Below are 16,546 nucleotides of genomic sequence, written 5' to 3'. Positions count from 1 at the left end.
TTTTGTTTTCAAACAAAAAAGGGCCACCAAATAATCAACCTGGGGCCGCTGACCGGAAGGCAGCCCCGGAAAACTTCCCGTGGGAAGAGTTCCAGAAATTGCCGGGACTTTAACGAGCCCCGCTGTGCTGGCTGCGAGCCTCCGACCGGCAGAGGCGACCGCGGCTCGCCTCGCCCGAATACCAGCAATCCTGCCGGCTCGCCCAGCCCTGGACTTGGGAAACAGTCCCCGGAACATTTTACAGATTTGAGAAGCAAGACGGGAAAAACATTTTGAACAGAAAGCAGAAACCTCAAAGTCCCCGGGTACAGAGGAGAAGCCAGGTCCAGATGCGCGCGTACGCAGCACGTCCAGCCTCCGGGTCCGCACGCCCTTGCGCCCCCTCCCTCCTCTCCGTCGCCCCCACGGCCCTGGTCGCCCCGCGCCCCCTCCCCGCGCAGCCGTCACCCCCGCCGTGTGCCCCTCACCCTCCCCACGCAACCACCTGCGCGTCCCGCAGGGCCCCCATTACCCGGGACATCTGCGTTGGGCGTGCCCCCCCTCCGGTTGCACTCCCTCCCCTGCCCCTCGCCCCGGTCCCCCACTCTTTGCTCAGACGACGTACAGGAAACCGACCCGGGGCTGGGTTCTTAGTGTGCGACTCAGGGGCGTGGGGACATGGATAGAGGGCAGGGCGGGGGCCGCGGCTGGCCCTCGGTCCCCGGCCGCAGGAGGGCGGCGGCGCGGGCTCTCCGGGGGCCCTCGGGGCAGCGCGCGGAGTTCTCGCGCAGCCTCCAAGTACGGCAGAGCGACGGCGAGGTCACCAACATTTCTGAAACCACTTGCGAGCCGCCTCAGTGGCGGCGGCTGGGGGGTCCTTCGCAAGTGAGCGAGGCGCCCACAGTGTGGCCTTGCCTCCCCCGGCCGGTCCTCACGCCTCTCCGCGCCCCCTCCCCCCAACGATCAATTACCAGCCACCCTTCTGCCGGGAGCGGCGAGGGGCTGGCTGGCGGCCGCGAGGAAACGGCAGCCCGGATCACTTCTGCATGACAATTGATGGGAGGGAGGGCGCGAGGCGAGGAGGGAGGACGGCCGCGGTGTCCGTTTTCTCACCATGGTGATTAGGCATTCCGGCCGTGCGAAGAGGCAGCCGCCGAACAGCGGCGCGCTGTGGAGCGAGGGCAGGGGAAGAGAGCGGGAGCGAGAGCTAGAGCGAGCCCAGGCGCCCGGCGAGCGGCGCGCCGAGCTGAGCCAAGCCTGGCCAGATGGCTCTGCAGCCATCAGGGACCGCTCCCGTCCAGCCCGGCCCCACTTTAGCTGTGCAAACATTTCTTTATCCCAACAAGACAATTAAACCCAGCAGCATGAAAAGGAGTCTCCATGACTGTGTTGGGAGTGAACAACCAGAAACCACACACATCACAGGAGTTCTTGCCCCCAGGGAGAGAGGGGGGAGAGCAGGGAAGCAGCTGAGCTAGGTCTGGGCAGTCAGGACGGAGGGAACCATCTGACCCCTCTCCTCTGATGATTTGCTGACCCTTTCACACTGTTCATCTGCTTCAGCTGCAATCCAGAGGTGGCGCCTGGTGACCTTGGAACTGCTCCCAAATGTTCTCCCCACCCCAGACTAACGTCTTTGCTCACCCAGTCCTAGAGCCCTTGGAAAGTATTCCACCTAACATCACCCCCATGATGTCAGCCAGATCTCCTCATTCAGACTGCCTTGGCCTGAGAACTCAGTGTATTCTCAGGACATAGGGGTTCAATGATAACATGCCTTTATAAAGATACATCTCAGGGTACAAAATACCATCTCCTACTCAGGGCTTTTGGGACCTGAGAATAGTTTTTCCAATACATCAAAAATGAGAGCAAAGCAAAACATCCAGGAACTGCTGTACAGTCATCAGATGGTTTTCCTGCCTACCTGTGAATCTGCCTGACTAGAGGAAGGGCCAAGGAAGTTGGCCAAGCAAAGCTACTTATGGTCAGTGCCCAGTGCCCATCCCTGGGGTGAGCCAGAAGGCAGAGCCAGTCCTGGCTCCATGGGGACAGTTCTGGGCCTTCTCAGTCCTGAGGTGAGCATGCTCGCCGCCAACTCCAATTTGGGCTGAATGGATAGCAGGCTGGCCAAAGACTGTGTCACCGGCAGGAGTCTGGGCACAGGGGTGGCCTAAAGAGAAGCCTCAGGAGATGCACATGACAAAAGCCAGAGTGTTGAGGGGTAATAAGTGTGTGGATTACAGCACAAGGCAGCAGACAGTACTTACCTTCCCTTTTGTTGTAAAGTTTCCTTAATGAGGAATGTTTATTTTAAAGGCCCTGGGAAACATATCTGTAGACGCTTCATATGTAAGACACAATGAGGACTATCTGTAATTGGTCCATAAATTTCAGCATCCTTTCCCTGGACAAGGAACCTTGGGGACTGGTTCAGGGAGTGACAATAAACTGGAGTTACCTCAGTCCTCTTCCTGGGGAATTATGTATCCTCTATGAAGGGCTCCTCACAAAACACTTGTCCCCTTTTCCAGGGCAAATAAGTCAGTCCTGTAGAGCAAAGGCTTCCTGTTCCTTAGAGCCCAACACCTACCTCAGGATCACCTGTGATGTCAGGTGGATGAACAGGCAAGCAAACTGGAGATCATCTACTGGAGAGAGGATATTTTACCCAAGTAGCTATATTTCCATCTTCAAAAAATGCATGTTTAATCACAAAAGAAATTCTGCTTATCAGTACCCAGGATTAAGAAATCAACACTATGTATTACGCTATGTCTGCAGGACCCCTTTTAAAAGGCGTTCATTCACATGTGGACATATCTGCATATGGATGTAGTGTGTGAGCAGGGGGCGGCTGCAATAGTAAAAGCTGTCAGTGTTTCCATTATAAAACTGATTTCGCAGTGACCTAAAACTCAGTCATAAAACTTGTACTCTGAGGAAGGACGCACACACCCCCATTTTCACCACCCCCCACTCCCAACAAAGCTCTAAAACTAAACACTTACTTAGAGTTTTACTGTCATTTTTAATTAAAACATTTCTTACATTTCATGAAAACATTTTATTTATATAAAAAGAACTGAAAACAAATCAACCATATCAGAAATTAATTCTAGATTTTAATAATAAAAAACCTAAAATGTACATGATTCATTTTGGCAATCCTGGTCAAAGCTCTTAGGAATCCTGTTCCTTAGCTCTTGTGAACACTTTCTCTCCTCTCTTCTCCCCTTCCCCATCCCCCATCACTGTCCCATCTGCCCCTGAATCAGCTCCTTTCTCCCTTTGGAAGCAGTCTTGTATACTGCCACTCGATTATCTGAGAAATATTACTTATTTCAAAATGGTTCTGTGGGGAGGACCTGAAAGGCATCTAGTGGGAATAATCAGGTCTTCTAACGGCCCTTAAATATGTATTTACATAAAACAGACCATAAATATTCCCACGCACGTCGGCATATGACAAGAGCCAAGAAAGCTGCTACTGACTTTGTCACAGTGCTTCTTCAACCCTTCCTTGTAGGAAATGTTTCTCCTGCCTTCCAAAAACTCAAAAATCAAAAGCACAGATGTTGCCCAGTCCACCCCTTCAAAAGCTGCTATACCACCTAAGGCAAAGAAAAGAAAAAGGAGCATGAATCTAGGACTTGCACAGAGTGACAGTCTCCTCTTTACCTGCACCTTTGTGTCTGGTCAAAGATTAGTCACGAATGCAACTCTAGCTAATAACGTGGGTGTGTACAAACAGCCTGCACTCATAGATACTCCCATAGGTTTAATGTCTGCACCCAAGGAGAACACAAAGTACTCCATAAGGGAAGCATATTTTAAATAAAAAGGGAAGGAACTTCAATTTATATAACATGACAATTTGAAATAAAGAAGTTTCCCCACCCTTCCGATCAGAATCTCATTAATTTCAAGGTCAGAATTCCATTTCACTTTGGGAGACAGATTCATTTAATTTTTCTCCACCCAGGCGTATTCCTGTGTGAGGGATCCATCTCCATGGGGGAATGGCACCACCACACAATGCAAACCAGGCAAACAGAAGAGTTATGGCTTTGACACTCGGAGGGGAATGGATATCTACAGCTATGAGTTCTGACTTGACTAACAAGCTTCTGCCTGCTCTGCGAGTCTGAATCAGGTTTGGGCTAAAAAAAAAAAAAAAAAAAAAAAAAAAAAAAAAAAAAAAAAAACAGCAAAATGGAGACAAGCTGGATCTGTTAGGTGAGAAGAAAGGAATCATGATCTCCAGATGTTACTTCGTGGCATATTCGTTTTGAGAAGATTTCATTTTCAACTTGGACTTGGAGGAAAAAGGGGCAGAATCAGTCACACCCTAACCCAGGGCACTTTTAGCCAGAGGTCAGATTACAGCCAGCTTTGATCACTTACACATCCCTTTAACAAATAAAAACTAAAATAAAATAAAAACAAAAACAGACCAACATAATACCAACACCTGTTCAGCAGGTATATTCAAGAAGCGGGATCAAAATACAGAGGAGTCGACAGAAAGTGAAAAGGTGACAGAGGATCAGGATCGAAAACCCAAGTGTATGAACCACACTAGCAGTTGTGCTGTCATGTAGCAGCCTTCTCCCTTAAGTGGGGAGGTCTCCAGCTTACAGACGCTGACATAAAAGACACACTCGCAACATATTTCAAAACCAAAGAGCGATGGATTTACAAGGCAGGTTGATTTTATGATGACTTTTATTGAAAAGGTACGCTGGGTTTAGGCAGATGCCTTTTAGCGCAGGAAAGTTAACACAGTGCCTAATTCAAGGAGACAGCCTGAGGAAGCAGTGCCGACAGGGGAGAGAGCTGCAATGTCTCTATTACTCTCCTCGGCATCATAAAGAGAAGAGAAAAAAATGGTATTCGTGTTGGTGGTTATAGAGAGGACAGGAGTACAAAAAATAGAGAAGAGGGGAAAGCAAACCTCAGATGTAGTTTTCTTAAGAAAATAAAATGAAGCAAATCTCAGAACAAAGGGTTGGGTGGGAAAACACCCTCAGTTCATAAATTCTCTCCAGGCTTGAAGAAAACTGCTCTGTCTACCCACAGCCCAAAAGCTTCAAAACACAATTATTTTCTGATTATATCAGAGCAGAAGATTACAAGGTTCAGCACTCCCAGTCTACAAGTTCCAAATAAAGCTGTAGTTTCAATGATGTGAGTGTGGCCAGAGCCCAACAAGGTACTTGGAGAACATGAGAAAAGCCATTTCATAAGCAGAAATTAATAATAGCTGTGAACATCAACTATGGAACAGTCACACAGGTCAACCGTGTCTAGTCCTAAAAGTGAGCCCCAGGATAAGCGTCCAGCAAACCTGTCAAATCCCAAGAGAGGTCGGCTTTCCAGCCTTGCGATAGCAAGGAAAACACAGCTGTTTGAAATGCTTTATGGTGATTGACGACACCTTTGTCCTACTCTGAAAAATAGCCTGATGTGGACAAGGGCTGAGAGTTGTGAAAATAAAATCACGTGGAGTCTGCTGGCTGTGATACAATGGAAAAGCTAAAAAAAAAAATACTGCGATCAGAGAGCATAATGAGGACAGCAAAGAGAGGAAGGATGGACAAGTTTCTTCAGGCCTCCCAAAATCCCTGGGAACCTACACTTTCTAATGAAATGACCTTCACTCCAGCGTATATATGGCATCCTCTTCACTCCACAATCCCCAGAGAAGAAGCCAGCCAGGTCCAGGAGATAAAGCAGTACTGAGGCCAACCTGCCTCTGGCTACTTTCAGAAAAACACTTTCTATAAGAACTATCAGTGCTCACTGGCGAGAGACAAATAAATGTTAGCACTCCATAGCTATCGCAAGGGAAGTGGTTGACCCTTCCCATCAGCAGGAGCATGCACAATGCCACCGACCTGTTGAACACTACTGGGAGGCAGGGCTTACTGGGGGCGAGGGAGGGCTCCAACCAAAGTACTTACATCTGTCATTCCGATCCTCTGGGCTAGATGAGGCTTCCCGATCAGAAATGAGGCCAGAGACCGCAAAAATCTTCTTCCCAGTGTCATCAACCTTAAGTGAACCGGGGGAGCTAGATGGCAGCTGTGTCCCAAAGTCATATTCCTTGCCATCTGCATCTGAGAAGCGCAGGTGGGGAGACTCTGTGTCATGGCAGTTCTTAAGTCGCTTGGCTGGCGTAAAGGCTGACTGATAGCTCTCCCGGTCCTCAGTGGAAGCAAAGGGACGGAAGGCCCCTACACCACTATGATTCAGCATACTGATTGGGGTGCAATCTAGATTTGGGGGAGCAAACTGAGGGTGCAGATGTAGTAAGGAAGGGGGGAAATCACGATTGGCAAAAGTGCCTGGCACCCCACCTTGCCGATGGTACATAGAGGCAAAGGTGTAGGAACCATTGGTGAACGGAATATGCACATCCTTGTCTACTGATACAGGTACACCAAAGGGTCGTGGCTGCTGACAAGGAATGGAAGCATCCCGGCTGGCCTCGGCTGTGGATGCCAGGACCATCAATGCTGGGGATGCCAGAGGGTTGGGAAGGTAGGATGAGTTCTCCATCTTGAAGGCTGCCCGGTGTAAGTCCATCGGAGTCTCTTTCAATGGCTGGTGTCACACAAGAAGCAGTCTTCCCTGGGAGGGAGGCCAAGCGGCACCTTGGATCAGGGCGGGGAATATTACTGGGGAATCATGCCCTTCTAAGACCTGCAGAAACAGCAAAGAGAAAAGAAGAGGGAGGAGGAAAGTCAGGGGGAGGAAAAAAAGGGAAACCCCAAGTGATCGAAACACCATCCTTCTGGCTTACAGATGCTCGGGCAAGAGACACCACAGGCTTTAGGAGCCAGTGGGCAGCAGCAGCAGACCATTTTCATTCAGGAAAATCAATAGACAACTTACTGTGATGTACGCGTAGCTGACTTTGGTCCCTACACGTTCCGGGTGAAATGCGCCTGAGCCCAGGAAAGAAAAAAAATCATAAAACCTCCAAATACAATATTCCCTGAGCAAATGAGCTTTGGAAGGCCAAGTCACCCAGTAGATTAGGTGGAGGGGGGGCGTTGTCTATATTTTAAAGGGCTTCTACCACATACACTAGTCATGGCAGGCCTGATGTTCAGAGACCAGGTTCCACTTATGATTCCCCACATCTGCATCCTCTCTTTATCTTCCCTAACAATGCCCTGATACTGTAAAACCCTTATATCAAGTATACTTTGACCAGAAACATCTGTACAGATTAGTTGGTACAAACTGTACATGTGGCTTGATCATACACATTGGCATGTACATAAACATATATCTCTGTGTATCATCTAAGACTGTTTCCAGAGAGAAGTACTATGTGAACAAACAGCAATGTTATTTTTGATGCACACCCCTCTCAAATCACACAGCCTTCCTATTTCTCTTTTCTGAGAAGGAACAAAACCTTCATCAATAAAATGCCTGGCGTCTCTAACAATATTTAAAAACATAATGGGTGCCTTTGGCATATGCGCTCCACAAGCGTTTGTCTTCCAGGGGCAGCAAAGAATGGATTGGTAATTTTAGTTACTAATGCACTCACTCCTAAGTAGATTTGTAAACTGCCTTGGATTTGCCATTAACATTTAGAGCAAAATGTTAACAAAATTTCTGACTTATTTTGCTCTGCTTATTGGCCCAGTCAGAGTCGAAGTCCAATAAAGACCCCCAGAACAAAATGGAGTTCAGACAGACTTCTTTTGGGTTACCTTGTAAATTTAGGTTGTAGTTTTCATAGTCACCGATTCAGTTTCAGAATTTATATTGAGTGGGGGTTGGGGAAAAGCCAGGAAAAGATGAAGACTAGGACTTATTAGCTTCAAATATGTACACTAAGTAGAAACCGAAGGAAACTCAAAGTATAACCCCAAATCACCACCTGCTACAAAAATAACCTTTAAATTGAGAGTCATATCAGAAATAAAAGTGACACCTTCCTCTTTAAAGCCCCACTTCTATAATGGAGTCTTTTTGGTATTCCCTCAAATACAGAATCCCGTTACACTGCAGATGAATCCTCCCCGCTTAATGCAGTGCAAAGAGAGTATTTCCTTCTCCCATCCTGTTGCAGACGTGTCAATGACTGTTATTAATTGGGAAGATGAGTGGACACCATCAGACTGCTTCCTCATTTGGCATCTTTCCTTATAGACATCATTGCTAAATTACCAGATTATGTATCTCACATTAACGGATTTTTCTCTCTTCCAAATTTTAAATAACTTTCCTGTCAAGTTATAGCCGTGCAGGGAATGATCTGCCAAGGACAGCCAGTTAGCCTGACAAGTCTGGGAATCCGGTTCTTGGCTGTTTTCAAGTTAGATTAATGGTCATACAACATGGATGCTCTGAAAGTGGATCTAGGACCGTTCCAAGGGTTCTAAGAAGCTCTTCAAAACTGAAATAAATAACTACATGTCTATCCACAAACCATAATATGTGAGGCCAGCTGGAGAAAAGGACAAACTTAATACACTGGGGGTCTAGTGAAAAATATTTTTCCCAAAAAATAACTTCCCCCAGGATTTACTTTCTATTTTGCTTCCTGGATCACCTCATTATGTTAAATGAGTTTCATAAATTAGTAATCTGGCGACAGCACTGGACACTCCAATAGAACACAGTGAATCACTCAAATCTGCTTATTCATTTGAAAACTTCATTATACTGAAAATAAATCAACAATATTTTTCCAGGCCACATATCTTTTACTCCACTGTGTGGGCGTTGGTCTCTGAGGGGGAGGAAGGGTTTTTTTTTTCTTTTCCCTTTTCTTTCTTCCCCTCCTCACATTAACAACTTGTATAGATGAGGCTTCAGCAGACCACAGTCATTATGAAAATCTATAGTTAATACACTCCCAATGTCAAAATGTCATGGGTTTAAACACAGAACCCAAAATAAGAAAACTAACTGACCCTCTTAATTAAAAAAATATGGATTGTAAGATAATCAGATTGATGGAGCATTTGGGTGACTGTAAAGAACCAAGCAGAGGGAAAGTAAGTAACTGTTACTTTTCTGCCTCTATGCTGATTTTTTTTAATTTAGCACTTCGTGCAAATCCAGATTAAAATAACTCCAGCTATTGATCCAAGCAGTGGAATTGACATTAATTTTAGTTCACTTCTCACTTTGCAAAGGGATCAATAGGAAGTAATAACAGCTGACATCCCCGCTGAAAGGAGGAGAAAGAAGGGCTGAAGACAGAAATCGAAAAGCAACCAAATAAATCATCAGCTACTTTTCCATGGCATCAGACAAACTCCAAACAGATTGCAAAAAGTCTTTGTTGAATTAACTAAACAAGGAGGAGGGATCAATCCACGATGCTAAATAAATTGTCTGGCAGGCAGTGAGGTTGGACAGAGGGACCAACAAATATTGAGTTTTAAAAATCTCAAATCCTTGACGTGATGGGTTTTGGTTCAGTTCTGTATGTGTGGGAGTTTGTTTCTTAAATCACATACCCGACCCTGGTTTAAAGTGATTACAAGACGCCAGCTAACTGAATAATTAGTGAGATTACTAATTGCGTGGTTAAACATGCCAGAATCAAGACAAATGAAACGAAGAAGCCGGCGTTTGGAACGTGAAAATGTCTGAGGCTGGACTGATGCGCAGCGCTCCGCGCTCTCCGGCGCGAACTAGTCACTTTCGCACAGAAAAACCGAAAGCCAGAAAGTCCCAGAGAGTGGGCTATCTTCTACCCCTGTCCAGGCTCTAGGCTTCCTGACTCTCGCCCGGGATCGGCAGAGGAGGAAGCCGTGTTGCTGCTGTTGCTGCTGCTGCTGCTGCTGCTGCTACTGCTGCTGCTGTTGGGAGCCAAACCCACTTGCAAATGACTGCCACAAAGCAAGCTGCAAAGGGCTCTCTCCTGGAGCTGAGCTCAGGGCGCCCACCAAACTACGACTCTGCTGGCAATTAAAATGCACACACAACACTCCTCTGCTTATAACAACAGGTGACATTTTTGTGGTCTCTGAACCGTTTCCAAAAGCCAGGACTTAAAATATAGAACAAATTAAACGATATTTTTCCTTTGCATAAATAAACTTTTAAAAAATTAACAGGCAACTTAAAAAGCAAAGAACAATGGGAAGTGAGGCCAGAGTGGTGGGGGGTTGTGAAGAACGCAGGAAAGAATTTTTTTTTAAGTTCACAGACTTCGCTTGAAGAGAATTCCCGCACACCAAATGCCCAGGGGGTTTTTGGAAACACCGCCCTAACAGAAATTTTACCACCATATGCGAAAACTCTGGGAGCATAAGGCTAATACGGTTCTCAGGCTATGGCCGACGCCTGAGGTTCAGACAAGGCCGGGTCCACATTTGGACCAGGACCCAGGCCCTGCTTGGCCAAGGGGTGCGAATCCCCGACAACCGGACCAGTCGGATTGTGCCGGGCTGTGCGGATGCCTGCTGAGCTATAGCGGGTGCACAATTCAGCCCGGAAGAGTCTTGACCCGGAAAAACCAACTCTTTGGGGGAAAACGGGGAAAGAAGAGATGAAGGCGAAGCATACATAAACTTGGGGCCATCGTTCAGCCGAGCCCACCCACACCACTCGTTGGCCTGACTTCTCTCTCCAGCTCTAGGTTGCCTTTGTACAAAGAATACTTTACATCCCAACAACCTCCGCATGGAAACAATTTGCTTTAACTTTGGGTAACCAAGGCGCCGGTTTCGCAAAAATCTGAACAAGCGCGAGGTGCTCTGGTCCGCAGCCGCGCAAGGCCTCGGGTCAGGGTCTCGGAGCACTCTGCCTTCGACCAAAGTCCAAGGACCTGGAGCCCCTAAACAGCCCCGCCCCGCGGGTCACCCGGGTCTCGTCGCCGCGCGCCACCGCTTCAGCGGGCAGCAACGGGTTCCTCCACACTACTCTCGTGCAAATGCGGGCGAGTGCGGGTCTACCGCGTTCCCGGACTGCGGGCCTGGGGAGCGGAAGGGAGGGTTCTGCCCTCTGCGCCACCGCCGCCAAGCCGCCGCACCCGGCGCGGTTAGCAGAACAGGTGTGTGCCCCGGCTCGCTCTGCGCCCGGCCCCCTCCCCGGCCCCGTCGGTCACCAGCGGAGGGGCGCCGCCCTGTCCTCGGCCTTCCCCATCTTTCCCCCAGAGCGTAGCGAGCTAACTCACTCCACTTTTGCCGGGTCTTCGCAGCCAGGAGAGATCCGAACCGGAGATACACGGAGTGCTTTTCCTCGACGCTCTTTCAGTCTTTCCCCCTTTGCTCATTTTCCCTTTACGGGAAGAGCTGGAGAGACGGAAAGAGGAGGAGGCCCGGCAAGGCACAGGGCCCCTGCCCGCTCTACTCCCCCAGTCCCACTCGCTGCTTCCTCACTGCCCGCCCCTTTTCCTTTATTTTCCTTTACTCTCTGCATTGCCCCTCAAGCCGAGTTCGGAGCGGGGGCGAGAGGCAAGGCGAGGTTGCTGGGCATCGTGGGCAAACAGAGCCGGTGTTTTCCCTCTCGGATGCTCCTGGGGCAGGGAGGCGGCGCAGGCGGCAGACCTCGGACACCCCGGCCCGCCAGGCAGGACTGCGCCCCATCCCGATGGCTCTGGCCCTATGCACCCACTCAGTGTACCGCACACTGGACCCGCGGCCCTGACCACGGTCTTCGGCTAGAGCCGGACCTGGGAAAGCAGTGCGTTCTTAATGGGAAGCGGGGGCTTGTCCTTTGCCTCTGGGCAGCCCGAGATCCCGCCACCTCGGGGCTCCAGCGTGCCCTCGCCAGCCACCGTCACCCAGGCATCGAGCTCTCGTTGGGGCTCCTGGAGCCAGGGACAAACTGGGCATCCCCTTGGATGGCCTCACCACCGTGGGCGGCCTCGCCCAGGGGGCCACACGGAAGCTCTCCGCCCAAGTTTGTTGTGCCCTGGAAGAAAAGGCTTTCTCTTACAAAGCACAAAGGCGAAACGCCCAGGCCGAGCCCTGAAAAGCCCCGGGTTGCGGGGGGCGGGAGGGGCCGCCGGAGGCTCCGGAGCGCGGTGGCGGGCCGGACTCCGGGCGGGGAAGGTCGCTCGGCCCTGGCTGAAGAGCGCGGCAGTGGTGGCCGCAGGACCGCAGCGACCGGCGTGCTCACTGAAAAGTTTTGTTCTCAAGTCGGAAGAAGAGAAATTGTTACTCAGTTTAAGGCAGGTCTAAGATAAAAATAACACTACAAAAAGAGCAACGCGCCCGGGTCTACACGATCATCCTCCCGCCTCACTCCTTACAACCGCTGGGAGAGGGGTCCTGACCCCCCAAATCCCGGGAGACCCTACAGATTGGACTGCTCTAAGGCCAGGCCGGTCCACCCCGGAGAAGCCGGGAGTTTAACGGTTGCATTTAGAACAGTCCACCTCTGTGCCAGCACCTGCCTCCTTCCAGTCGGCAGAGGATTCCCCTCACCCCACCCCCCTCCTTCCACACCTTCCACACCCGCCCCCGCTAGAAAAAAAGTAAGCCAAGCCTCCGGGGACCCCCAGAATCCTCAGCCTCTCCTTGGATACCCCACCCGGCAGGGAGAGTGTTGTGTGGGGGCGGCCGGGATAGTGTCTCAACGGATCTCCCCATCCTTATCCCTCCCGCAGCCTCTGGCTCCCCATTGAGCACCACCCAGCCCCGGCCCCGCCGGAAATCACCGCGGGATACACAGAAGAGCCCAGCAAGAGGGCATTCTTGCGATCGACCCAAACAAAGTGGAAATGGGGCTTATTAGAAGATGGAGAAAAGGAGTCCTGCTCCTTTCTCTTGGCTGTCCCCTCACCCACCCTACTTGTCCAATTCCCGAGTCTGGTCCCTCCCCTTTGCACCCCCCAAATAAAACACATTAAGGAAAACTCAAGACGGAAAGTTTGAGTGAGGCAGCGCACAGAGCGCGCCGGGCACCGACGCCGGGAGGCTTCGTCGCGATGATCTAAGACGCGCCAGTGCAGGTCCCAGTCTCTGCCCCTATCGTGGGGGAGCCGCCCGAATCCCTAGGAGACCGACCCGGAAAGTTAGCCAGGTTCCTGAGCAACCCGGCCGCCCTCGAACCCACCCCCTCTTATGTACGCACACACATCCACACCCCCTTCTGATCTCCATACTTGCCGTGGAAATTCCTGGGGAGAACGGTCGCACTTTTCAGGACACGGAGGGAAGAAGGCGGAGAGTGTGGTGCATGAAAAGTCCCGGGTGCGCAGAGCCGGCGGAGGCAGCGGCGGCGGCGGCGGCGGCAGCGGCAGCAGCAGCAGCAGGCGGCTGGCCCCGGGTTTGTGCTCGCGAGCTGCCTGGGATTGCATGTACAGATCAAGAGACTCGGTTGGTGTGAGAGAAGGAGCAGTGCTGCCTCTCAGCGCTGGCTCTAATCAGTGAATGAGCCTCCACTCTCTCAGGGACTCGGAGGCGCACACACACACACACACACACACACACCCGCGCGCGCGCGTACACACACACACACACACACACACACACACACACGCACACATTCTCTCACACTCACACACATACAGGCACTCTGAGCACTGAATACATTAGGGCACTAAGGGACTCTGGGAAATGGAGTCCAGACCCAGGGCATTCCTGAAGAACAGACCTGCTGGCCCTCAAGAAAGGGCTCAGAAAGTCTTGGGATTGCTAGATGTAGTGGAAATTACAGAGAGCCTTTGATGTTGTTTACATCTCCTGGTTACCCCCTACAGATCTCAATGAATGGTTTGCTGTTCTTCGTTCTTTCTTGAGCCAAAAGTGACTAAGAGTAAATGGGTAAATCTTCAAGACTGACACCCAAGGCTGCAAACTGATCCCCAAAGCCTGGTTCTCTCATAAACGCTGCCTTTTTTCCAGAAAACTCTTACCCACTGTTTGATTCTTGGAATACTTCTCTGGGTCTTTGCCTAGAAAAACAAAATAATAAATGAATGTGAATAAAACTAACTTTTAGAGGAAGTGAAGAAGGCCTAGTTTAACACACAGATTTCAGAGTATGGTTCTTCATTGGTATTTTATTGATGTTTATATTCTGGTTCTTTCTCTTCAACTCATTTAAATCATCAAGCACAGAAAGATAAATGGGAAATGGATAAAGAACTAATATTCCTGAGAGCCTTTTTAGAAGCCAGGTTATGGGACTACAATGCCTTTAAATAATATCATTTAATCCTTGGATTAATTCTGGAGGTAATATTGTCACTAGTCACTAGTAGAAAAGAGGAAACTGAGGTTGAAAGGGTTTTGTAATTGGCCCATGGAAATTCAGTTAACAAGTTTAGGAAAACAGGTAGTCCTAGCTATGAAAGAAAAGGCCACCCAAAATCTAAGCCTGGTTTAAGAAATCTTTCCTTTGTTTAGTCGCTCAATTTCGAAACCTCAGATTTCTAATCTGGAAAGAAAGTTTCCTCCCCTAGCAGTACTATAATACTAATCCACCCTGCAAAAAATAACATTGCCTAAAACAAAATGAGATCCAAAGTTTCATTCTTGATAATATTTCATCATTCTTTTTTCTTACATTTAACATTAGGTAACATCTAAATATTATGCATGCTTAGATATGTGTGTCGTTTATGTTTAAAATTTTTAATTTGCAACTCTTTAAATAAATGGTTAAGTGAATCACCTAGTTTATGACTATTTCTGTCTCTATGATTCATGGGATTAGAGTGGTTTATTTAGGAACGTCTAAATCTCTAAATCCATGGTTTCGTCATTCATTCACACACCAGTATTTATTATGTTAGGCACTATTCTTTTCACTAGATTGCTCTTTCCTGCTGAACTGTAAACTTTATGTGGGCAAGAACTATGTTTTTTTCAACATTACCTCCTCAGTACCTAACAATGTCAATCTGTTTGTTGAATAAATAAATGAGGATATAAAAATGGACAAAATTCCTGTCCCTGAAGAGCTCACCATCTACTAGAAGAGACAAAGAAAGGGTCAGAAATCAATTTGATGACTCTTGTAATTAGGGTGACCATATAATTTATTGTCTGAGACAAGTTTGCTCATAAAAAGAAACAAAGTTGATAATTATGCTAAGATGACAGGTATGAACAGGGATCATCTTGGACCAAGCAAGTCAAATGGTCACCCTAGGTACCTAAAGTATTTCATTAATTCATTTAACAAACATTTATTGAGCACTCTCAGGTGATTGGTTGAAAGAACTACAAACCACTTGATTCCTTAGAAACTGAAGTAATGAGCAGAAGTGGGCCAAATCACAAAAGGCTTTGTATACTAAGCTAAGAAAAGTGGTCTTTATCCTAGAGATGATAAGAAACCCCTAGAGGGGTTTTTAGGGGTGTAGAGTGGTAGGGTTTTTTTTAAAAAATAAACACCAGTTGTGGGTGGGGCAGGAGAGACAAGAAGGAGGAAGACTAATTAAAAGTTTGTTACAGATAACTCAGTTGAGAAATAGTAGGTCCTGAACCAAGGTACTAGAACAGTAGGAATAGAGAAGAGGGGCACATTACAGTGATATCTAAAAGGCTGAATCAAGTAGATTTGGACACTTTACTATGGTGGATGAAGAAAGAAGACCTGTATAAATCCTCAAATTTTATTATTCATAGCTCAATAGACTGTCTTATTTTAATGTTCATCAGTAGTAAAGGGTTTCTTCAAATCAAATTATAGAGTTCCCGTAAGCCTAGTGCACATTGTCACAGGTAGACCATACAGATAAGAAGACCCGTGTCAGTCCTCAAGCCAGGTATTTTTAACTTCTACCACTGCAATGGTCCTAACTAAGACTCAAGTACTTAGAAACCAAAAGAAATAATCACTGTCTACAAGAACAATCAAAATGAAAAAATTAAATGCAAAATTCCACGAAATTACATCACACAAGATAAATATGTAATACCTCACTAATTCTGAAATCATGTGTTCAGCAACCTCAGCTATCCAAAACACAATGAAGCAGGAAATAAGCAAAAAGAGTCCCAGAATAGCCAAAACAAACATTACAAAGTCCATGCACTAAAGTTAACACATTTTACTCCTAGGAGAATTCCACAAGCCTTCACTCAGAGCCGATTTACTCTTTCTTAGGTACAATTCTAATAAGCTTGATTATTTGGCTTTCCCATTTACAGCTGATTAAGATTGTCAAATTAAAAGGGGGCAGCCATTAAAAAGAATGAGATAGACTTGAATACACTGACGTGGAAGGATGCCTATTATATACTGTCAATTGGAAAGAAAAGCAAGTCATAGAACATTATGCATATATGTGATTTGATATTTGTATATACACGTGTACACACACATTGACAGAAAAAGGCCTGCAGAGATACACATTAAACTGTTAACAATGGGTATGCCTAGGGAATGGGAGTGTGAGTGTGGGTGAGTGACAGGAAGGAAGGATTTGGATTTTTTCACTTCATATATTTTTGTTTGTTTCCGATGAAGATATATTTGTTTTGTAATTTTTAATATCCATTACAAAGTATATAAAAGGAGCAAAGGGAGCCAGGCACAATGGTGCATGCCTATAATCCCAGCGACTCAGGGAGAAGGCTGAGGCAGGAGAATTGCAAACTCAAGGATAGCCTCAGCAATGTAG

General features: G+C 47.7%; 1 protein-coding gene across 3 annotated transcripts in view; it reads right to left on the bottom strand.

The window, feature by feature from the left end:
• The window catches only part of RNF220 (ring finger protein 220), a 218,037-nt gene extending 204,704 nt beyond the window's left edge, over nt 1–13,333 (bottom strand). Inside the window, exons 1-2 of one of the 3 annotated variants that reach the window (XM_079151819.1) lie at nt 13,080–13,333; nt 5,946–6,687 (exon numbers count right to left, since the gene is read on the bottom strand). In XM_079151819.1, the coding sequence (XP_079007945.1) occupies nt 5,946–6,570 (625 nt within the window). In that variant the 5' untranslated portion in view covers nt 6,571–6,687; nt 13,080–13,333. Of the gene's footprint in view, nt 1–5,945; nt 6,688–6,879; nt 6,929–11,140; nt 11,280–13,079 lie in introns of those variants that run through there. The other 2 variants (XM_079151818.1, XM_079151817.1) reach the window with 2 other exon arrangements.
• Nucleotides 13,334–16,546: the final 3,213 nt, after the last annotated feature.

This window comes from Sciurus vulgaris (genome assembly GCF_902686455.1).
Source record: "Sciurus vulgaris genome assembly, chromosome: 1".
Lineage (NCBI taxonomy): Eukaryota > Metazoa > Chordata > Mammalia > Rodentia > Sciuridae > Sciurus > Sciurus vulgaris.
This window is presented reverse-complemented; position numbering and strand designations above follow the sequence as displayed.